Source organism: Hirundo rustica, chromosome Z (assembly GCF_015227805.2).
Source record: "Hirundo rustica isolate bHirRus1 chromosome Z, bHirRus1.pri.v3, whole genome shotgun sequence".
Lineage (NCBI taxonomy): Eukaryota > Metazoa > Chordata > Aves > Passeriformes > Hirundinidae > Hirundo > Hirundo rustica.
In genome coordinates this window covers 19,355,826-19,379,974 of record NC_053488.1, presented here as the reverse complement: position 1 = coordinate 19,379,974, position 24,149 = coordinate 19,355,826, and the positions used below count along the sequence as shown (strand labels likewise).

Genomic DNA, 24,149 nt, shown 5'->3' with positions numbered 1-24,149 from the left:
GGACATAAAGTGGAGGAAAGAAGGAGGAAAGGGGCATGTTTGTCTTCCCAAGTGACACTTAGATGTGATGGGAACTGCTCTCCTGGAGATAGCTGAACTCCTGCCTGCCTGTGGAAAGGGCTCAAATAACTCCTCTTTTTGTTCTGCTTAAGTGTGTGGCTCCTGCTTCCCCTGTCTTTATCTCAACCCATGAGTTTTCCAGCTTTCACCCTTCCAATTCTCTGCCCAGTTCTGCTGGTGGGGGTGTGAGCGAGTGGCTGCTTGAAGCTTGGCTGCTGGCTGGGGTTAAACCATGACAGGAAAAAATTTTTTTCAAAAATTTTTTGAGGCCTGATGTGGGTCAGCATTCTGAAGGCCTTTTTTTTTTTTTTTTTTTTTTTTTTTTTCCCTTCTCATTCTAGTACCAAGCTATTTATCTATTTATTATAACAAGTAATCTGCAGTCTAAACCTTCCCACAGCCTAGCATTGCTAATTCCAGTAAATTGCTCCTTTATTATAAGCAATATGAATTATGTATAAAACTTCCCAATTACTGTTGTTCCCCTTTAACACTCCCATTCTGTGATCTGGCTGATATTTTTACAGGGTTCCTGCAGATACAAATCAAAGTGTTGAGTGCACTGCTGATAACAAATAGCAAACACGACTGTGTCTTTGCAGGAAGTTCAGTGAGATAAATCAATGGAGAAATAATATATTTGTTAACTCTCCCCCAGATGGCTGATTCACAGTGCTTTACTTAGGTGTGTTCAGAATCTATTTGGTTTTCAGAATGCGCAGTTATCTTGATTTATTTAAAAGCGGAACAGAAGGAAAGCCTCAGTTCCTATTCCCATCGGTTGCTCTCTGTTCCTGCGGCAAACGTGGTGGGGAAGCGCTTTTCGGGCTCCGCTCAAGACAGGGGGGCCCCCTGCGGGCGGGATCCCTCCGCCTCCGGGGAAGAGGCGGCCGCTGCTCTTGCCTTCGCCAAAGTGCTGCACCGATAGCCGGGCTTTGCAGCTTCGTTGTCCCTGCCGTTCGCTTTAAAATGAAGGAGAGACACCGTCTCCCGAAGTCCCAAAAGCAGGAGAGGCGTCCGTGGGTGCCTGTCCGGATTGCGGTCATTCAGGGGAGGGCAAAGCGCGGTCCGGCTCCGTGCCCAGGTTTCTTAGGCGCGAAAGCGCGGGTGGTTTCCGGGTCACCCTGCGGCTCGGCGAAGCTGCGACATCCCCAAAACTTGTCCCTAAGCAGGAGGGGGAAAGGTTCTGTGAGAACTGATCCGCGGGAAGCACATCGGAGAGTGGAATTGTATGGGGATTGGGGGATCACATCGGGGAGATCACATCGGGGGCGTGGGGATCACATCGGGAGATGGGGGATCATACCGAGGGAGGGAGCATGACACCGGGAGCGGGGCGGTGGGAGAGGGCATCGTCTCTGGCCGGGTGCTTGCCGCACTGGACCTGCGGGAACACCAGGTGGATTCACACGCGCGGTTCCCGGCCAGGTGTGCGGGACGGGACGGGACGGGACGGGACGGGACGGGACGGGACGGGGGCGATCCGCGGGAGCAGCCGTGGGCGCGGCGGGGCGCGGGGGCGCGCTCAGCACCCGGGAGAGCTCCGCGCCCATCGCGCATGCCCCGCCCCGCGGGCGCGGATAAAAGCGCGGCGCGGAGCCGGGCGGCGCCAGCTCTGTCACCGCACGGCCGGCACCGCGCCGTCCCCGGACCCCACCGCCGCTCCCGCAGCCCGCTCGGCGCCGCCGGTCAGCCTCCGGGGGAACAGCTCCCGCGCACCCGTCTCCCACCCTAGCATGGGATGGGTGAGCCCTGCGAGCGCGGTGCCTGCTCGCCGGCCGCTGGCATAAAGGAAGGCGCGGAGAGGGAGTCCTGGGACACGCCGCTGGGTTTCGTGGAGAGCGCTCAGATGGATAACGGGAGCAACGTGTCCTTCCTGCAGTTCTTGAAGACCATCAACCTGGAGCGAGCTGACGGGATGCAAGGGGACAGTTCTGATGTAGTGCGGATTGTCATCTCGCTGGTGTACTCCGTGGTGTGTGCCCTGGGACTGGTGGGCAACCTACTGGTGCTCTACCTGATGAAAAGCAAGCAAGGCTGGAGGAAGTCCTCCATCAACCTCTTTGTGACCAGCCTGGCAGTGACTGACTTCCAGTTTGTGCTGACCTTGCCATTCTGGGCGGTGGAGAACGCGCTGGACTTCAACTGGCTCTTCGGCAAGGCCATGTGTAAGATCGTCTCCTATGTGACAGCAATGAATATGTACGCCAGTGTATTCTTTCTTACTGCCATGAGTGTGGCTCGATACCGCTCTGTGGCTTCAGCCTTGAAGAATCAGCGTCGAGGAGACCCACTGGGTGGCTGCTGCTCTGCCAAGTGGCTTTGTGCACTCATCTGGCTGTCAGCTGTCCTGGCTTCCCTGCCCCATGCCATCTTTTCCACCACTGCCACTGTCTTTGATGATGTTCTCTGTCTTGTCAAGTTCCCAGAGGGCCGAGGCAGCAATGCCCAGTTCTGGCTGGGTCTGTACCACATCCAGAAGGTGCTGCTGGGCTTCGTGGTGCCGCTGGTCGTCATTAGTCTCTGCTACTTGCTCCTGGTGCGCTTCATCAGTGACAAGCACGTGGGCAGCACCTGCAGCGGCCCCAGCATCAAGCGCCGCTCCAAAGTGACTAGGTCAGTGTCCATCGTGGTGCTGTCTTTCTTCTTGTGCTGGCTGCCTAACCAAGCACTTACAACATGGGGGATACTCATCAAACTCAACGTGGTGCACTTCAGTAACGAGTACTTTGTCTCCCAAGTGTACCTCTTCCCCATCACCGTGTGCCTGGCACACTCCAACAGCTGCCTCAATCCCATCCTCTACTGCCTCATGCGCAGGGAGTTCCGCAAGGCACTGAAGAGCCTCCTCTGGAGGATCACCTCACCTTCCCTCACCACCATGCGCCCTTTCACTGACACCACCAAGCCTGAGAAAGAGGAGCAGGCCCTGCATGCCGTGATGCCTGTCCACCCTGTCCCTGCTGCTCCCCGTGCTGCAGCCGTCCAGGCAGAGGTGGCCTATTACCCCCCCGGGGTGGTGATGTACAGCAGCCGATACGACCTGCTGCCTGCCAGCTCCATGGAGCAGCACTGCTGAGATGGCAGGGAGCTCGGGGGGGTGGGACAGTGCCAGATGTGGCCTGGGGATATTGAATGCCTGGTCAGGACAAGGGGAGGGAGGAGGGACAAGTAAAGGAGAACTTCTGTGTGAGAGATGCTCTTTTGCGGTTTTTTCTGCCCTCAGAGACACTTGATGGACGTTGCTGTCTGGAAGATGCACCCTGAGCTGGAGAATAGGACTAGGAGTAGGTAGTGGTGGGGTGTCTCTTTGAGATACCTTTTAGTTCTTGCACCTGTGCTGGGGAACAAGAACTACTGAGGGTGATGAGACTCCAGCCAGGGAGGATGCAGGATGTGCAAAGCACCACAAAGAGGTGAGGAGCTAGCTGGGGTGGACTGAGGCTGGAAGGCCTCAACCACATCCCCTCAAGCTGGAGTTGCAAGCAGCCCTCCCACACTGTGTGTTTGCCTGTGGTAGGGAGAGGGTGCTGAACTGCGTTCTCCCTGCTGCAGGACCCTGCAAACGGTGCAGGTCTGACTGGCCGCTGCTCTCTGGGCTCCACTGAGGGCACGGGCATCAGACAGCCCCTCTTCTATTTCATACCTGCCCTGAGGGGAACAGCCAGGACAAGTGGGTACAAAGCTCCTGCTTCTTCAGGTTTGGTGCCTTTCCCCTCTTTTAGGCATGTAGGAAAGAGCGGGGGCAAGGAGCACTGTGCTCCCCTGCAGATCAGTGCAGGATCTGCTTTTCTAGCTACCCCCGTCCTCTCAGCTGCTGCCAGGGTATAAAGCAACCCAGACAGACAAAGAGAAATCCAAGGACAGAGTGTGCAGCTTCATGGGGTATCCCTTCGCCTGGGTTTGGAGGGAGGGTGTGAGCCCCCCTAATACTGTTCCCCAGCCTCTCTCCAGACCACTGAGGGGAAGGGAAACCTCGCAGCCCCAGACCATGTGTAGCAAGACAGCATCTCTCCCAGGGCACTGAGGTTGCAGGCTTAAATTTGGCTGCACTTCAGACTGTTCATATTTTACTTCAGGAAATCAGCACAACTGTAAAAAAGATTTAAAAAGCAAACAAACAAAAACCAACAACAACAAAGAAAACACCAAAACAACCTGAAAATACAAGGGGAAATAAAGAAACAATCCTAGCCACTTCAAATCACTTGCTCTGGGATATTCCTGGGTTCACTTAAGACCAAGCACAAAGGCTTCAGTTCTCCTGAGGGTTTGCACTGACTCTTGCCAGTGTTTCAGTGAAGTTCAGTTCACTTCCTCTAGTCTGAGCAGCCCTAGGACCTACAGTGCTTAGGTAGCCTAGAGAATGTCAGGGATTGGCCTTTACCAGCCTCTGTGCCACAGAAATGCCTGGGAAATAATTTGAGGCTTATCTGAACAGAACTTTTAGGGGGATGAAAAAAGTGCATTTTTAAGCTGTGAAAGTTTTTATGATAAGGAAATATATCTACTTAAAATATTTTTTTAATTATGAGGAAAAAAATTAAAATCAAAATATCGAAGTATTTGTTTCAAATGATAATTTGAAACAAATGATAAAAAATGCCACATTTCTGGTTTTATTTTCAGAACACAAGTTCATTAATCCCTAGTACTGCATATGAGATGATTATTTAAATACAATTTTCAAAACTGTTTTCTATTTCCAATCCCTTTCCTTGCAGTCTAACTCCAACATCTGCCTGATTCTGCTAAAAAGGCGTTTATGCAGAGAGTTGTTTGTCACCTCTAAGTACTGACATGGAGCAAACTTGCTATTTCTGTCCAGAGAAAACTGCAACGCCATAGTGACAATTACTTTTCAGACTCTGTTAGGTGTACTGTACGTGTTGGTAACGCCTGTTGTAAAATTCGTGTTTGGTCTGAAAGCAGCTGGTTCTGCTACTTGCAAGGAGAAGTTATCTTTTTTTTTTTCCCAAGGCAGAAGAGACTTCCCCAGCTTTGGACATTTGCTAACAGGGAAGATACTGATTTACAAGTTGCTTGAAGAACAGCAGAAGTGATGAGGCAGCTGATGAGCATACTTACACAGATGCAAAGACACTGAAGAAATCAGACATATCCACAGAAGAACTTGAGCATCTAAACACTGTACAACTGCCTCTCTAGCCTCCTAAATCCTGACTTGGTTGGCCAGTGAAGTCTGTAGGTATTTAAGTTATTTCTAGTAAAATTTTTGTGCCTAGAAATCTGTCCCTGAGCATGCCTAAATCTGCTTAATTCTGTAGCACTTATTTCTGTGCTTTATGGGGATATCTCTGTCGGGACTGGACACAGTGTGTATCCTGTGAGGGAGACAACTCTGCATCCCAACACGGAAGGCCCTGTGCCAGGCCACACTAAGTCAGAAGTGGCTGTGAACTCAACTCATTCCCCCATCCCTTTGAATCTGTGCCTGGATGTGCTGCTTCTGTCCCAGCTTCAATGTATGTGTGGATTATGCTCCTTCCCCTTCCCTTGTAAAATGCTAAATTAGTGGGCACAGCTATCCCCTACAGTAGCTTGAGAGATTCAGCTTCTTTCCCGCATCCCAGGGGAATGGTTGAATCTCTGGGCCACGTTGTGAGTGTGTTCATATTCTCTGGGTTGAAACAGTTCCCTGTTGCCTGAGCTGCTCGCTGTTGCTGGATCATAAGGGCAGCAAAAGCCCTCAAACTCTGCTTGGCAGCACAGTGGTTAGGCTCTGCTTTCCAAAGAGGAATTGTAGAGAGATTTTTTTCACTGCAAATACAAAACAGAAATTGGAGCGAGATCTGGGTTCTAGGTCTCCCAGTCACAAGAGCAGTGGTTAACTTGTTCCCAGATCCTGATTCAATTAAAGTTCCAGGAATCTGAGGTCTTTCTGGACCTGCAGGTAAAGCAGCTTAACGTGCTAAGGGATTTGCAAAAAACTGCATTTCTGCTCTGCAAGAAACCCTAATATCTATCTTGCGAGTGAAGATAGTTGCACAGTTGTATGAGAAAAGTATACCATGAGCTCTTAAGTCCAGAGTTCAGTGAGAGATTAATTGTGTTTCTGTAGGCCAGGAGAAAGTATCTAAATTAAGGACACAGGGAATATCACAGGCAGATGCTCTTCTTACTGTTTGCTTTTGAACAATGTAATTTCTTCCTTAACTTGCTGGAAATTTTTTCCCTATCTGATGTTTAACTGTTCTTGTGCACTAAATAAACAGCTGTCCAAGTGTCTAAAGTGTAACTATGAATTTCAGTAGATAGCAAGCTGCCTGGAAGACAGCTTCTGTGGTGCTCAGCATGGCGAAACCCATGTGCTTTTGTGGATGTCAATGTAGACACAATTTTGTGCCAGGAAAACAGGTGGTGTTCAGAATAACTCATAGTTAGCCCAGAGTGACAATGTACATTTCTCAGAGGAAACCCCAGGTGTCTGATCACTAGAGACATAAAAACCTCCCACTGGCAAATCACCCAAACATGGAAATACCTTAAGAGTGTGTAGGGACTGGATAATAGAGTTAGTGGGCAGCTCTCTCACAAGCCACTGATCTACCAGGTTTAAGTCATGGATCTGCTGTTTGAGAAAGGCAAAATACATCCACACTTGGCCAAATGTTGGTTTAGGCCCAGGCTGTGCAGGTCAGTGTGTGTCCAGCACAGCCAGAGAGCACTGCTCTAGCAATGCATGATCAGTGAGAAATTTTGCTTCACCCATGCGGTGAGTCCCAGCTAATGGCATGAAATCTGTGCTCGGTGTGGCACAGGCAGGGGCACCAGCCTGGGTCTTGGCAGAAGGTGCAGTTGCTTTGTGTACATAGGGTGTGTGGCCTCAACAGAGGATCATTCCAGCTCAACAACAACAAATACTACTGAGTATCCCGGGGTTTGTAATGTAAGTAATGAGTACAACATGCTTCAAAAACAGCATTTCCTACAAATGTTTATGTCTTCATTTGTAACCATCACCTTTTCATGCATTAAAATAAACATTGCTGAAGGAGACAAAAGAGTACTTACTGAATTCTTGACAAGATTTTCGTGGTTGGTCTCTTGTTACAGATTTTTGGTGAGGTGCTGGTGGAGAGGTGCACTTGGTTATAGAAGGGTACGGAGCTGAAGGTGCAGGCTGACATCTAGTGAGAAACTGAGAGAACCTTTAAAGACCGGATATTCTCATCAGACAAAGACTTTGATTCCTTAGGGATGTTTAAGTATTGCAGCCCCTCAAATAACTAACAAAGGTCTTAATGTAATAACAACCTCCAATTGCATTTCCAAGTTTCCCTTTGAAATGCCTCTTTGGTGGAAATGCTGTTTCACTTTCTCAGTGAGTTATTCTGGCACTCACTTTAGCAGTAAAAATAAAGTCCAGCCCCCTTCATTCCCATTCACGACTGTCTGCTCTAAAACTTGATTATTCAATTGAGTGCATGCACAAAAGCTCTGATCTAATTTGTATTCCTGAGCTGGAGCAGGAATAGATATGGGTGTGGTGCAGCTCAAGGACATTAGATTGAGAGCCTGGATCATCTTCTTTTTTCATGAGGGTTATTTCTCAAAAGAGAATTCTTATTTTTTCATTTAAAGGGGGTTACTGAAAATATCTTTTTTTCATGATGAGAGCAGTTAAAACAATATCCTCTAGGTACAATCCCAGTAGCAGTTGGTGCCATGAGTGGCCAGTTAACTCATTCCCGTGCTAAAGTGTAGCTGATAATAGACATTTCTCCATTTCTCAGGTTTCTCTGCCCGTGTCTGTGCATAGCCTCAGAGTCCTTCCCAAAATCTTGACTGTAAAATATAGACTCACAGGATGGCTGAGAAAATTGTGCCAAAAGATCAGCTGCAGACAGAAGCAGTTTCTTTAGTTAACAATTTTTTTGAAACATTGACTTCTTGGTTGAAAAAGGACTGATTACTATTCAGTGTGGGAAATAACAAAATAAAGGTGTCTTACTCAGATACCAGCCCTCTCCCTTACTCAGCCATTTCTTGGGACAATGAGATACTGTTTCTCCAAGGACTTGTGTTTTTCCTTCAGATCAGCTGAATAAGTATGGTAAGTTGTGTAAGGATCAAATTAACTGTTCAATACTGACTTCTAAAATAATTGTTCAGTGAACCCTTACACTTTGTCCTGGTTTAGGGACAAATTTTGGAGAAAACCCCTGAATAGGATCCCTATGGGAAACAAACCCAAGTGGCCCCTCCCTCCAACCAGTCCGGTAAAGAACTTCTTCGGGGAAAAGTGGAAAAAACTATTTTACTTAACAAACAAAGTGCATACAAGTATAAATAATGAATAATATGAAACAATAAAACCTCTCATTCTGGAGTGAGATGGCAAATTGAGAAAGTCCTTGCCGTGGGTGGAGCTCGGCTCTCTCTCAGTCTCTCATCAGTCCCAGTCCCTCCGGTGCTGATGGAAATTGTCGAGGTCCAGGCCCCAGTGGGACGCAGGTGCAGCCCCCAGTGCTCCCCTGGGTTTTCTGTCCAGAGCAGGTTTAAACAGTTCCAAGAAAAAAAGGAAAATAAAACAATCCAGGGAACTTCTCTGCCCTAGCTAAAACTAACTAAAAGCAAAAAGATCTCTGTCCTGCAGTCTCTCCAAGCCTCCGCCGAACACCCCGTCCGCAGAAGAATGTGGAGGAGTCAGGCAGTTTTCTCAAAACAAACTCTGCGCTTCTCCTTGCTCTTAGAACCAGTCTTAAAGGCACAGAACTCAATATCCAGCACAAACAGAACATAAAATTGGGGATACAAGCATCATAAAGTCACCCTAGGACACACTTTCACTCAGCTGAACCTCACCTCATCTTCCGGTGGATAAAACTGGAATCTTGTGAAAAATCACTTGTGTCTGTATTTGTGAAGAAGACTGATCAGCACGCTGACACCAGGAGAGGGGGCTCCCACACCAGGGGGTTGTGCCACCATTCAAAGGGTCCTTAATGCAAAGTCCTTCATTCCCGGTACCAACACAGGCTGGAGTCCAATTGACTGGAAAGCAGAGAAGGAGCTGGGGACAAGGTGGACATGAGCCAGCAATGGGCCCATGCAGCAAAGGCCAGCAGCATCCTGGGCTCCATTAGGCAGGACACTACCAGCAGGTCAGGGGAGGGGCTCCTTCTCCTCCACTCAGCCTGTGAGACACATGCTTTGTCCAGTCCTGGGCAGGTTACTCAATTCTGGATTATTTACCAGGGAGGCTGCAGTATGATGGAGGGCTTGGAGCATGTGCCATGTGAGGAGAGGCTGACAGAGCTGGGTTCAGCCTGGACCTGGGAAGGCTTGGGGACTTTACCAATGTGGATAAATATCTGATGTGGGTGGGGATTAAAGAAGATGAAATCAGACTCTTCTCAGTATTGTCCAGGGAATGGATGAGAGGCAATAGGCACAAACTGCCTATTTTCCCCCATAATTTAAATATAAAAAGTAAACAAACAAACAAACCAAAAACCAAAAGCAAAAACAAAACCAAAAAACCCAAGAACAAAAAACAAAATAAAACAAAACAAAAAAAACCAACAAAAAACCCCAAACAAACAAACAAAAAAAACCCCACACCACCACAAAAACCAACCAACCAACCAAACAAAAAAACAACAAAAAACCCCCCACCAAAACAACAAAAAAAACCCCCAAACAAACAAAAAAATCCACCACAACAGAAAAAAACCGCTTTCAAATGGTGTGGTCAAGCAGTGGAACAGGTTGCCTGGAGAGATTGTAGAGTTTCCAGCTTTGGAGATGCTCAGAATCTGACTTAACTGTGTGTGACTGTACTGCTTTAGCAACCCTGTGCTGAGCAGGGGTCTTAGACTGGGTCATCTTCAGAGGCAACCTCAACTGTTCTGTACTTTTGTGTGATTCTGTGATACCAAATAGATTGCTCTGGATATATCTTTGTTCCAATACAGTAGAACTAGCATTAGTGTCTATCTTGCTTGATGTTTATGCTGAAAAACCTCTAAAAAATTGATGCCTTCAAATTATCTACGTCTATGGATTTCAAATCACCTATTATTTAAAAAAAAAAAAAATCCAATCTTTAATTGCTTTTAATTTCTGCTGAAATGGTGGAAGGAGGGGGCTCAGAGGAAATACAGCCTTCCTCTTGCCCATCAAAAGTCACTTACTGCTGAAATCCAGTCCCTGGTTCATAGGCCAATGCAGTGATGGATATAGCGGTATAGAGAGCAAACCATGAGCTCCTGAACTGAAAGTAAAAGAGATCCTACAGCAGTAGTAAATAACTGCTCAGTTTGTAGAGCGGATAATAAATAGGGAGAAAGAGGATCTGGTTCAAATTTCAGATCTGGGATTACATTTGCAGAGATGTAAACTGAAATCCTGAGTTTTGAACATACTTGATATAAAGTAATTCCAAGGAAAATATTTCAAAATGCAAAATCCCTGTCCAGAAAAAACACTACCCTTTGACAAGGTGCCATCTTTCTCTCAGAGAGAATCATAGTTCCAAAAGCTGTTTTATTAGCATGTTTTGGTAATGTTATGGTAATCTAACAATGTTATGGTAATCTAACAATCTAGCATATTTGGGATATATTTCTTTAAAGGCCTACTTAAGGGGAATTGGGTGTTCTGTCAAAATTTTTATTATTAAAGAAAAGAAGTACCTCATCCCTCAAAATATGTGGAAACTGAGTAACTTGCAAATTGCATTGCAAGCTTTTTTTTTTAAATCAGATCTGAATGTTGAAAAAAAACCCAAATCATCTGAGATACATTTGCACTTGTATAGTGATCTGCCAGCCATGCAACCCCAGCGTAAAGCTCCCAGACTTCAGCAAAAGGCATCTCTGTCAAAAACGTTTCCTTTCCCTCTTTCACTCCTTAGACTCCACAAATATGCTGTTTGTCACATTTCCTTCTCATTATCTAATGAGCAGAAGGGCTTGAAAACAGTGGTCTCCAAGACTCTGATGCTGCCTCTCTCTGCGCTGCGACCCAAGTCCCCCTGCCCCCTGATGCATGTTACCTGCTGTGAGCCAATGCACCAAAACTCATCGGCCAAACAAGCGGGGAACGGCTGCACTACAGGATTGACTCCTGCCTACAGCACTGAAGGTTTCCAAGGCCAGATTCTGCCATGAATTTGATGCTAAACGTGTCCACGGGGGGCTCTTACCACCGCATGTCCATGGGGCGGTGCCCGCAATGCCTCAGGCAACCGAGCTACAGGCGGCAACAAGCAGCTTTCCTTGGTCGTCTAAACACGCACAAGGGAAAAACAAACAAACTAACAAACAAACAACAACAACAGGGGGAAAAAAAACCACAAATCCCAAACAACAAAAAGCCGCCGGTCCGGCAGCAGCGCCTCGCGGCGAGGAAGCTGCGGAGATGGCAGAGGGAGGGACGGGCCGAGCTGGGGGCGGCGCCGGAGGGCGCTGTGCTGGCACCGAACACCAGGGGGCAGCCGAGCACCCGGCTCCGCAGGGACAGCGGCGCCAGCCCTGCCCCGGCTCCCTTGGAGCGGCCCGGGCCTTGGGAATGACCCCGTGGTCCAGAAACCTCTCACCACACAGCTCTCCCCCTGCAAAGGGAGGGTTTGCTCATCTCGGTCTACGGCGCAATCCAGTTTGGAAAGCACTGGCTTTGGTTTTCCTACTGCTGCAAGTGCTTAGACACGGGAGCAGCCTCCAGTTTGACGACACTGCATGATGTGAAGTCGCTATCCTTTATACACAGGTAAAATACTAATGGAAGGTAAAATGTTCATTTCCAATTAAAAAAAAAAAAAAAAAAAGAGACGCAACTGCTTAACACATCTTGTGTATCTCTAGGAGCAATGCATGATACTGATCATAGAAGGCAAAAGAATCACCCAGTGGGTCAGGTAGGAGGGGACCACAGTGTTCGTCTGTTCTAGCCTTGCTGCTTAAGCACGATTATCTTAGAACACAAGGCACAGGATTGTATTCAGAAGGTTCTTGAATAATTCTTGTCAGGGACATGCCAGAGCCTCTCTGGGAAATCTGTTCCAGTGCTCCGTCGCTCTCAAAGAAATTCTTCATATTCAGGTGGAACTTCCTCTGCATGTTTCTGCTCATCATCTCTTGTCCTCTTGCTTGACACCACTGAGCAGAACCTGGTCCACCCTATGACCCCTCCCTGCAGACACTGGCAGACATTGATGAGGTCCCCTCTCAGTTATCTCTTCTTGGGGTTAAATGAGCCCAATCTCCTCAGCTATTCCTTATAAGAGAGATGATCCAGTCGTTGATCACCTTTGTAGCTCTCTGCTGGGCCTGCTTCAGGAGCATCATGCATTTTTTTACTGAGGAGCCCAGATCTGGAGACAGGACTCCAGACAAGGCCTCACCTAGGCCGAGCAGAGGGGCCGATCACCTCCCTAACCTGCTGCAATTCTCCTCCTCTCCTCCTGCACACCAGGGCACCGCTGGCCCTCCTGGCCACAAGGGCACTGCTGGCTCACGGACAGCTTGGTGTCCAGCAGGACCCTCAGGTCCTCCTCCTTCTGCTTTCCAGCAGGCCGGCTCCAGCCCGTACGGGCACCGGGGTTGTTTCTCCCAGGCGCAGGACACCGCACTTGCCTTTGTTGAACTCCAGACAATTCTTCTCTGCCCATCTCTCCAGCCTGCCAAGGTCCCTCTGAAGGGCTGCAGAGCCCTCTGGGGTATCAGCCACTCCTCCCAGCTTTGTGTCATCAGCGAACATCCTGAGGAGGCCTCTGCCCCTTCCAAGGACTGAGGTGACACTGATTGGCTCCAGTTCCTTGGAACTCAGGAACCTCTCCTGATCTCCATGACCTTTCAAAGATGATCAGGAGATCCCTGGCTATGATGTGTGCCAGCTCCCTCAGCAGCACTCATGGATGCATCATGTCAGGGCCCATAAAAATTATAAATCACTTTTCACAGTTTAGTCTTGAACAAGTAACCCCGAATATTTCCCTCTTAAATAAACAAGATGAGCAGCTAGAGAATGGAAATGAATGCTGGAAACTTACAAGGGAAAATTCTGTTTTATAGCTTTTTTTTAATAGCTTTATCATGCCAAAAATAATTTAAAGACATTTTACAGCAGATACTTCTACCCAATCCTTGTGCAGTTCAAAAATATCAAATGTCACCCTTGCCACATTCACATACATCATCTTTTGACATACTACAGGGACTAGTAGTGATTCACAGGCACCAATGTGAAAGCTGAGTTCTCCCAAGGCAAAGACATTTATGATTCATCCTGACTTGTGTAGCCTTTCTGGAAAAAAAAAAATTATCTGCTACAAGCCACCTGAGTTGCTTGTTTTCAAGCAAGTCAAAGAAACTTAATGAGAACACTATGAAACACAGAATGAACACTGGAAAAAAAGTCAGAACACTTGTGACATTACTAAGACTTCAAGTCCTCTAAACAAGAGAACCAGAAGTTCCTTTAAGGGTTTGCTTGCGTCACATGCCTGTTTTTTAAAGAGGAATAAGTGGTAGATGTTCCTAAGAGAAAGGGAAGTGCTATGAAGATAAGGTGACAGCCTTGTCTCCTGCCTTGTTTTGTTCAGCCATGACTATTTTTGTGAGAGTGGGAAGGAGGAGGGTTGGTTGTTGCAGGTCATCCCATCTTTGAGAGGGTTCAGAGGAAGGATACAAGGATGATTAAGGGACAGGAGCATCTCTCTTATGAGGAAAGGCTGAGGGAGCTGGGCTTGTTCAGCCTCGAGATTAGGTGACTGAGGGGGTGTGGAGTTTCCTTCACCACAGACATTCAAAATCCACTGGACACAGTCCTGTGCCGTGTACTCTGGGATGGCCCTGCTTGAGGCAGGGAGGTTGAACCAGCTGACCTGGTGTGGGCCCTTCCCTCCTGACCCATTCTGGGATTCTGTGTGGCTTGTCTAAGTGTATGATTTGCATAAACATGATACAGAGAGGATCTTTATTTATTCAATTTTATGTATATGGAAATTAAACCAGATGAAAAAGATTGGGCACAGGGTACTTGTAACTTTATATTCACATCATTGTTATAAAAGTTGATGTTAAGTACAGTAAATGATGGTATCAATGGCTCAAGTCCAGAATTAGTGTTAAAGCACAGAAGGGGTGGAACTTCTTAAATTAATAGCATTACAGTACAATCCTTCAATACCATCAACATTTTTAACATTTTAGCATTTATTTTGCTGAAATAAATATTTAATCCCCTTTCATGTATTAGTAATGTATTATATTAGTAACATACATTAGTAACATTTCTATTGCTAAAAAAAATACTTATTTTATCCCCTTTTATGAGTTAGTAACATTTTGTATTGTTTTCAGTAACACTTGAGATACATTTTCAGTTTCAGAATGAGCACTATCATAGTTGGATTTTTTTGGTTAGACACTGTTTTCCAAATTATATATATTTTTTTTTTGTCAGTTTGCTATTTCTAACAAGGACTCATAAGATACTGTTTTGAAATCCTGGGAACAATATAGGATTTTTTTTAATGGAGATTTCCAGAGAAAAGATTAATTTAATGTTTCTGTCTTCTGTAGCACACTGTGAGTTTTAAAGGGAAAGATCATGAGAAATGATAATATGAGCGCCTGAAACAATTTCCTCTGAATAAATCCGTAAATAAAAGCACTGATATACATGCTGGGCTCTTCTCTCATCACTCTGCAGATTCAGAAGCCTTCTCACATTGCCACAGATCTGTAGTCCCTTTGTGGGCCTGAATCAATGCCAGCATCCTCTTTGTGTAACAGAGCAGGGATTACATTGACCATTTAAATGTCAGTGTTCTAATGGTGGTAAACCTCAAAGAAAATATTGACAAAGACACAGGTAAACATTGCAAAATTTCTTTCACAGCCTCACAGTGGAACCAGACCTCACAGTGGAATCAGGTCTCACCTCCTGGTGCACAGGTTTACATGGTGCAGTCCTATAAAACCAGATCACCTCCTCCTTTGTCTGTTTTTACGGCTCCATAGATGCCTTGCTCTTCCCTTGAAAATTTGTCCTCCCAGAAGAAACGGAGGAGATTAGTGAGTTATTGATGGCATAAAGCTAATTGGGAAGACAACAATCAATCCTTCTCTTTCTGGCTTCCTCCTGTTTGTCCTGGTTGAGGCCCTCGTCCTCCAGCTGTCTTAGTGCCTGCAAACTGTTTCAAACACAGTCCAGGGGCTCTGTCTTCCAAGGTTTTCTCTTTTAGTGGTATGAAATGAAGGGCCACAAACCCAAAAACCCCCATAAAACGTGGTTTCTTCAAAAGGCAGGATGCGGATACTGTAGTGAGGTTTGCCATGCACCGAGCCCCTTTTCGGGCCTACAGTGGAGATGTGATCAAGGTACCTGAGGCTCCCACACGCTTGTTAAAGTTAATAGGAATTTACCTAAGGGGAAATTGCTTTTCTGGAGAATAAGTGACTCACTCTACTCTTGAAAACATAGAAAAAGGATGAAGTGCCTCTGCAGAGGCACTTGATGCTCAAATGTAACTATTTATTTTTGGAGTTGTCAGTTCATGTCTTACAGAGCTTCTAAGAGCTGAAAAGCTCAACACTGCATTTCTCTGAACAATGTTGATGATACATGTGCAACATTAAGAACAAAAACAACCATAAACACCATAGTTGCCCATAGTCCCTCAATGTCCATTAACAATATTGCATTAGCAGATGGCTTCATGTGGCTTAACATATAACATACTGGATGGATATGACAGTTTTCAGGACAGAGGAAGCACAGTATAAATACAGTATATTGCTTTCACAAACAAGTTTTCAAAACTCTGGCAGTAAGAGTGAAGCTTCATATGTAATTAAATACAAATAACTGGGCTTATATATTTACTGTACAATAATTCCTAATAGTGCTTTGCAGAACTGAATTTATTTACAATATTCTGTAGAGTGCAAATGCCATTTCAGTGAAAGCACGAAGGAAAACAGAGGAAAGAGAGACACTACGTTAAGGTTAATGCTGTTATAGCCAAAGTCAAGATTTATGTGGTCAACCAGCCATCAAATTCTTACTTTGGCCAAGTTTATTTTTTCAATTACAGCACCAGAACTAAGAGGCTGCTTTTTAAAGAAGGAAGAAATGGCATCTGTTTCTAGTAGACATATTTTTTAGGTACCTACATATGGATTTGCAAAGCAGCCCTAGGCAGACTTTCCTGACTAGCTCAGCCAATACTCTCAGTTCATTTATAAAAAAGCAGCAGGATACAGTACAAAATAATTACTTTACAGTAATGCTTTTAAACAATAGGCTTCAATCTTCTTTATATTCCAATCATTTTTCACACTCAAATCTGCTTTTGACAGCAGCTGATAATTAACTGATCCCGTTTAGCAGTACTACTAATAACAGAACTGTACCCTGCATGGCCTTTGACACCTGTTTGAATATCCTGCAGCTTTTGACTACTGGAGAGAACAGCCCCCAACTTAAGACACTGGAAAACCAAGATAAATAAAAGCTTTCTTCCTAACTCTGTCCTTTTCTATTACTTCAATTTATCACATTCTTCATCCATTAACTTTCGCAAATTGGTAATGAGGAGTTTCATAATGACTCCCGGTGCAGAGCATCAAAATACCATGGCCACACACACCTTCACATGTCTCAGCATGTGTGTGTCTGAGGCATTGGCAACCAGTATTATCAAGCCTCCATTTCATAAAGCTCCCGATCCAAGGAGGTAAGAGAGGAAGATGTGCCAGCAGTGTCAGCACAGCAACAGCACCAGTGCTGCTGACCCAGAAAGAAAACACTCCCCTGGGGAGATTTCTTCCAACTGCTTCTTGCATTCCTAGTCCACGTAACGAATGCAGAGAGCCACAAAGCAGCAGCCAATCAATGCCACTGTGGATGCCGAAATCACGGTGACAGCACTGCCAGCAACACTAACCAGGAGCCCCAGGCCCACACCAAGAATGATTTGGGCCAGCTGGACCATGCAGGTCAGAGCAGCACAGTCGATGCCCTTCCCTCGCATGTGCTCCCTTGTTTCTTCCCCTTCCTGCACATTCAGGCTCTGCAAAGAAGCACAGAACAAACCCCAGAAACGGGGACAGTGTCAGCAACATGCGGCTCTTAGCCAAGACATTGTTACAGCCCCCCAATGGCAGCGGGACAGGTCAATAGCTTGCTGGCATCATTCTTGTACCACAGAGGTTACCACAGAGATTTTACAAGTAACAGTGAGTTTTCCAAGCTTCCACCATATTGTCCCATTTTTCTCATCTGGAGTTTACTCCTCTATTCCTTTTCTTAAGGAAGTAATTGAAAATTGACTGGAAAAATTCTACATTTTTTTCAAGTTCAGGTCAATTTGATCTCTGTCAAAGTGTAATTTGACAGTACAGGTCATCGTGTAATGGATAATTTAGCTCTGACTCATGGCTGAAGGAGTCATACTACCATATTATCAAAGAATCATCATAGAATCACAGAATGGTTTGTGTCGAAAGGAACTTAAAATTTATCTTGTTCCAATGCACTTGTGAGCGGGGACACTTTCCATTCAACCAGGGTGCTCAAAGGTACACCCAGCCTGGCCTTAAACACTCCCATGGATGGGGCATCCTGAACTTCTCTGGACAACCCGATACAGTGCCTCACCACTCTTTACAAAAGTAAAGAACTTTTTCCTGATATCTAACCTAAATTTACTCTCTCTTAGTTTGAAGCCATTCTTGCTTGTCCTATCACTATGTACCCTTGTTAAAAGCCCCTCTCCATCTTTCTTGCAAGCTCCCTTTAAATACACAATTTGAAAACTCACAATTATGTCAATCTGACGCCTTCTCTTCTCCAGGCTGAACAATCTCAATTCTCTCAGCTTTTCCTCAGAGGAGAGGTGCTCCAGCTATGAACATTTTTGTGTCTCTCCTCTGGGCTCACTCAAACAGGTCCCTGTCCTTCCTGTGCTGGGACCCCGGAGCTGGATGCAGTGCTCCAGTTGGGCCTCACCAGAGCAGAGCAGAGCAGAGGGGCAGAATCCTCTCCTGCCCCTGGGTGCAGCCCAGGACACGTTTGGCTCTCTGGGCTGTGAGTGCCATGGCCGGGGCATGTCCAGCCTCTCACCCAGCAGCACCCCCAAGTCCTTCTGGGCAGGGGGTGTTCTGCCCAGGAGAACATTCTGTTCATGCCCAGCCTGTGCTGATTCCAGGGGTTGCCCCAACCCAGGAACAGCACCAGCACTTGGCCTTGTTAAATCTCATTACATTCCCCAGAGTCCACTTCTCAGCTAGTCCAGGTCCCTCTAGATGGCATCCCATCCTTCAGGTGTGTCAAGCCACCTCAGCTTGGTGTTGTCTGAAAGCTTGCTGAGAGTGCACTCAATCCTTTCATCTATGTCATCAAAGAAGATATTGAATCACACCGGTCCCAGTACAGACCCTGGAGGGCAGCATTTGTCACTGATGTACATTTGGATTCTGAGTCATTGACCATGATCCTCTGGATATGACCATCCAATCACTTCCTTATCCATCTAACAGTCCACTCATAAAATCCATCTTTTCAGTTTAGAGGGAAGGATGTTGTGAGGAACCACATCCAAAGGCTTTACAGCAGTGCTGATGTGCCCCACACACATACAGGCTGGAACCTGAAGTTATGGCTCAAAGCACATAAAAGAAATCAGTACTAAAATACAAATGTAATTCTTCTGTTGCTGGGGATGAAATCAACTTGAAAACAAACATCTAGACTAGGATTCTTCTACACTGTTGAGGACAACTTTTAATTACTAATCTGTGTATTTGCTATGATATACATAGCAGAACCTTCATTTACTATGTACAAGTGTCTTGTATATTAGTACCCAGTGAGGCTGGTGGATCACTGGAACAGGTTAACTAGAGGGGTTGTGGAGTCTCCATTCTCAGGATAATTCAAACCAGACCTTGGGCAACCTGCTGCAGGTTGAGCAGGATCTGCATGATCTCTGAGGGTCCCTTCCTCTAGAAAGAAACTACTCCGTTTTATTGGGAAATTATGTGATAATTTACATATATATTTTCTTCCTGTGTAGGCTGTTAAATGGAGGAGGTTGTATTCCAACAAAAAGAAGGTCCCACACTATAGGCCAGCGGCACCACTGTGTTCTGGTATCCAAATTCTCTTAGCCATTAAGATGCTTTTTGCAAACCTTATTACCTTGCCTTTGAGCTACACAAAGCTCACAAGTGCTGGAGACAAAAAGTCTCTTCCTAATCCAGTAGAAAAAAATTAAATTTGGATCCTAGGGAGAACAGGAGCTGAGATGGCAGCATTATAAAACACACCACATGATTTTGGTAGCGTGCTTAGTGGGGAAAAATATCTGCTCCTTATTCTGAAATGATGAAGTCCTAATTTTAGACACTTTTGAAAATAAATTATATTTATTTTGCTGGGCTGTTCCCAGTGTTCCTATGTGGCAGTAGTTCCAACCACAAATACATAAATCTGTAAATGAATGCACTCTTGTGCTTGATGTTTGCTCTTTATTTTTTTTCCTATCTTGTACATTATAGAAGGTATGAGCTAAACCTCAACCCATTAATATAAAATCTAACATAGAATTATATATCATTTAACATCTGTCATGGCAAGTACCATACACCAAACAAGAAACAACTGGTTGTCGTACAAGTAACACATTAATATATTGGCCTTTAAAGTGTAAAGTTCATGCACACTTTAGCATATTTTATTTCACTTCTGTCTTGGAATGGATAAAAATTTTACATTTACTCCTGTTGTCTAAGTTGGCTGGCCTGAGGTTAGAATTGAGATATCACCCTAACCTGGGCTCATTCCCAGTCTTTTGTTTTGTTTTGTGTTTATAAAACATCATAATCTTTCTCTGTTGGAAGGAGCAAAGAAATTAACCGAAAAATTAGGAATCATGTATATGAAATATTTAATCACTTTGAGACATCCTCCTCAGCATTAAGAATAATTAGAGTTTTCCTGTGTTCATCATCCAGAGGGTGCTGGTGAAAGCTGTACAGAACAGTAGGACATGTAGTCTAACACTTGATCTAGCCCTGTGCTGCTTTCAGCTATGTTTAAATGGTTTTCCAATGGTTCAACATTGCCTTTATTAATTTCTTCAGATGTCTCAAGATATACTGAGAACTCTTCCTAATTTCTTCCAACTCTCCTTAATCTTTCTTGTTTCTGGCTGTTTGACTAACAAGAGACTTGAGACAACTTTTCCAGTAAAGAACTCAACACTTTACAATACGTGAAGATTCTGCTGTGCCCGGTAACATGATACAAGGTGTGCAGGTTTTTCCAGATTTTCCTTGGAAACGGGATTTAAGGCCATGGAGGACAAAAACCCAACCACTGACATTTAGAAAGATGATGATAATGTGGTGTATGATTTAACTGAACCATATAAAGCTATTTCTACTTGAATATAATTTGTTTATTAGCTAAGAGCTTTTGTAACACTTGGCAGTTAACTAAAAATTCTGACAGCCTTTACAGGCTTGTTATTAACTTCAGGCACTCAGAAGTAAAGTCCTCTGCTAATGTGGCTGGAAGGAAGGATATAAGAAAGGTAAGACTTGAAGGAGCCCTGTTACCTGCTTACTGCCTGAACATGTAGAGTGATTGGCTTTGTTTCAGATGTGATGATAAATAATTATTTGTTTCATTGAAGGGCATGTTTGGAGACTTTGGAGCTGGGATGTTAACTCTCTCTATCAGAAACTTCTCAATATGTGTCATTATTATTAGTTCAAAATTAAAATTCAAAGCTGCTCACCATTTCTATCCAGTTTACCCGCAAAACAGGTTGAGCAAACAGAGACAGATATAAACTTAATGCTTCTCAAGACATTGCACTCACCTCTTCTTCCCTGTGGTACGCTGCAATGAGGTGGAATGGAACTGTGTAAAGTGTGCTGGACATGACTCCAAAGAGTGAACAAAGAGCCAGAGTGGAATAGACATTGGGAAACAAGCCAATTAATCCAGTACCTAGTCCAAAAAGTAGGTATCCAATGAAATAAAGTCCCTTTAATCCTATGTATGGCAAAAGGACTTTCTGCAAGTCTGTGAAGAGAAAGCAAAAATGCTGATAAGATTAAAAAAAGCAGGTCACATTTTATCTGGGAGTTTCTTTTAAGGGGTTGTATTTTGTAAAATGCAATGAAGGAGACAATCTTAATGGGTTTGGAAATTACCTCAGCTTATTGTAGGTATAAACTTGCCAAAAAATACTTGCTCACACCACCCAGAGCTCAACCTGCACCTTGCACTGCAGCTGCACTCAGAGACACTTTTGCTGAATAGATGTTCATCCACAGAAAGGCCACACAGAAATGCCTGCAGTTAAGCTCCAAAAGTGAAAACATTTCCCTCAAGCCTCTTTTAGATGCTCAAACCAACCTCCAAAATGCTACTTATTTGAGTTTTTTGATCACATGTAATTTTTTTTAATCCTTGGGAAAAGTTATGGTGAAATCTACCTGGGGAGCTATGCTAGCATTTTTGCACATGATTTTGCGGAGCAAGTTCAAGCTCCTGGCAAGACCTTCTGTGTAGGGAATGCAAATGGGGAGAGGCCACCTTTGAGAGCCTACAGCTAAGCGTTGCTAAGTGACAGAGCACCTAAGAATTTGGTGCGGCAGTTAATTTCAGAATGATTTTCGTGTTCAGGGTCAGTTCATGTGCAGAACAAAACAAGGTCTTACTCCCAAAATGACCCCTCATCATGTGTTGTTTGTGCCAAGATACGGGTTTCTGACAATGCTGAGAATGTAACATTCCTTAAAGATTTAATGTTTAAAAAAAAAAAAAAAATCCAGGTAACTTGGCATCCCTTTATGGTTTTTAAGCAATGGCAAACAGCAAACACAGTGTTGCAGTTCATTCATGGGTACTTACAAGAATAGACTGATGAAGAAATTGCATTGATGCACAGTCCCCAGCATCCCATCTCTACCCCAGTTTTGTAGGTAAGGTAAAGTGTGGAGTTGTGAGGTGCATAAGGATTCCCATGGTACACAACCTGAAAAGAGACCACAAAAGTCACAGAAGGCAGGAATGGCTGCATGTAGGGAATGCCTCCTTCTTGTGGGCACAGGGCCCCAACCCTGGTAGGGAGCACCCAAGAAATCTGTTAAGCCGCGTCGTAACCACCCATTTGTAATTCTCCAGGTTTCACACGATGTCTCCTGGACTATAACATGCCAGGCTCTGCCTCATTTTTTACCCTTTGCCTTTTCCTGGACTGTCTACTTTACATTGACTTGTTTGCTCTTTTATCCTTAGGGCGTCTCACTTCTCTCCACTTCTGCCTTCTTGCCTTAGCCTTTATTTCCCTAATTTATCTACAATTTTTTTCTGTTTTCTCTTTCAGTTTTGCCTCAACACACTCATTTTTCCACACACTTACTGTCTTATTCAACTACCTTTCTACACAAGCAAAACATTTTTCTTTCAGTTGTTCATCTACACTGCAAGGAAAAAAACCCCTCCCTCTTGCCTTGACTACAAAGATAAAAAAGGCAAGGAAATGGGAATACTGTGTGGAAACCACAGAAGAGCAGGGAGCAGCAGTGAGAGGTTTGTGCCAGGAGCATATTAGTACCCTGGAAGAAAGGAGGCAGACGTGTCTATATAGGCAAGAATCACTGTAAAAGACATACAGTCCCTGGGAATGGCATGGAAAGGGCACCACTGGGTATTGTGAAGGCCAACAGTTGCTGAGAAAAGGGACTCAGGACAGAGAAATGCAAGAAGATAAAACTATCTGCTACCAAGTAGCTCCCTGTGTGCAAAGAGCTGCATGGCCTAAGGCCAGGGAGGCTGCAGTGCAGGTGAGGGGCTTTGTGTGGATGCTGCACACACACCAGGACAAGGCCAGCTGCATCCAAACACTGCCCCAGCTAGAACACCTGCCCATCCAGAAGTAGCTCCAAAGCCAAAGCAGAAAATGGATGTGTTTCAACCATCTCTGAGAGCTTCACTTGGAACAGTCAGATACAGGTAGCCTTACAAATATTAAAGGTTTTCCCCAATGATTTCACACACAGGCATGAAACAAAGGCCTGACCTTAATTAGCTGGCTTACACAACTATTCTTGAGCCATCCAGATATGAATGGCTCTGACACCAATGTCATTTCCTCAGGATAGTAACACCATTTCATTTCTTTTTGATGGAGGAGAAGATGCTACAAGGAAGGAGTACTACGGGGATTTTAGGTTTTACCTGTCCCATGAAATCCGTGAAGAAGAGCATGTTGGACAGGAAAGCCATCCATCCAAAGAGATGACTCAAACACAGACAGCGATAGTGGGATGGCATGCTTAAAAGTGTCTTCAAGAGTGACTTAAGGGTCATCTGCCTTTTTTCCTAGAAGCAAGTATTCAAGAACAATACAGTATTACTGTCCCAAAGGTTAATGAAATAGCTGACAGCAAATGAAGGCCTTAGCAGTATCTTTTCATTGCTAAAATTCCAAAGTCTTTTCTTTTTTGTCAGGAAGGGTTGCTTGACTACTGAGTTTCCTTCAATTTATAAAATTCATAGAAACTAGGGAAGAGATGGAGTATACCAGCAGGAATGTAACATTTTTTGCTGTTATAATCAGTAGGACAGGTATTTACAAGTAGAATCACAGGGAAATTTTCTTCCAAAGCAGACTCAGGGAGTAAAAAAACCCCAAACAAACAAACATAAAAACAAACAAACACAACAACAACAAAACCCACCAAAACCAAACAAAACACAAAAAGCCCAAAGCAAACCAACCAAACAAAAACCCCAAAAAACAACAACTATAACAAAAAAACCACAATAAACCAACAACAGAAACAACCAGAAACAAAAGTTATTTCTTTATAGGGACCATCAGCTTTACACTGAAAATTTAAAGCTGCTGCAGAAAAAAGTTATGCTCAAAATACTTCCTGAAAAATAAAATGTGTCAGTTGTGGATATCTGAGCATTTCTGAGACTTTATTCCCTTTCCATTCTATGTGCTAAGGAAACTTTTACCTCTTCAGGCATATCATGAGATTTCCACTAGACACTGTCCTTGAGGCAGGGAGAACCTCTGGTTCACC

The 24,149-nt window shown here is 44.7% G+C and overlaps 2 protein-coding genes across 4 annotated transcripts in view; one reads left to right on the top strand and one right to left on the bottom strand.

Annotated features, from left to right (window-relative positions):
• Positions 1-1,754: 1,754 nt before the first annotated feature.
• Positions 1,755-4,589, top strand: RXFP3 (relaxin family peptide receptor 3). Its single transcript, XM_040091319.1, has one exon. It carries the CDS (start codon positions 1,802-1,804, stop codon positions 3,137-3,139), a length of 1,338 nt encoding a protein of 445 aa, XP_039947253.1. The 5' UTR covers positions 1,755-1,801; the 3' UTR covers positions 3,140-4,589.
• Positions 4,590-14,608: 10,019 nt separating this feature from the next.
• SLC45A2 (solute carrier family 45 member 2) overlaps positions 14,609-24,149 on the bottom strand; it is a 14,887-nt gene continuing 5,346 nt past the window's right edge. For 2 of the 3 annotated variants that reach the window (XM_040090330.2, XM_040090332.1), the window contains exons 4-7: positions 23,293-23,436; positions 21,964-22,087; positions 20,924-21,129; positions 14,609-17,107 (exon numbers count right to left, since the gene is read on the bottom strand). In XM_040090330.2, coding sequence (XP_039946264.1) covers positions 16,883-17,107; positions 20,924-21,129; positions 21,964-22,087; positions 23,293-23,436 — 699 coding nt within the window. In that variant the 3' untranslated portion in view covers positions 14,609-16,882. The remainder of the gene's footprint in view (positions 17,108-20,923; positions 21,130-21,963; positions 22,088-23,292; positions 23,437-24,149) is intronic. The other variant, XM_040090331.1, reaches the window with a different exon arrangement.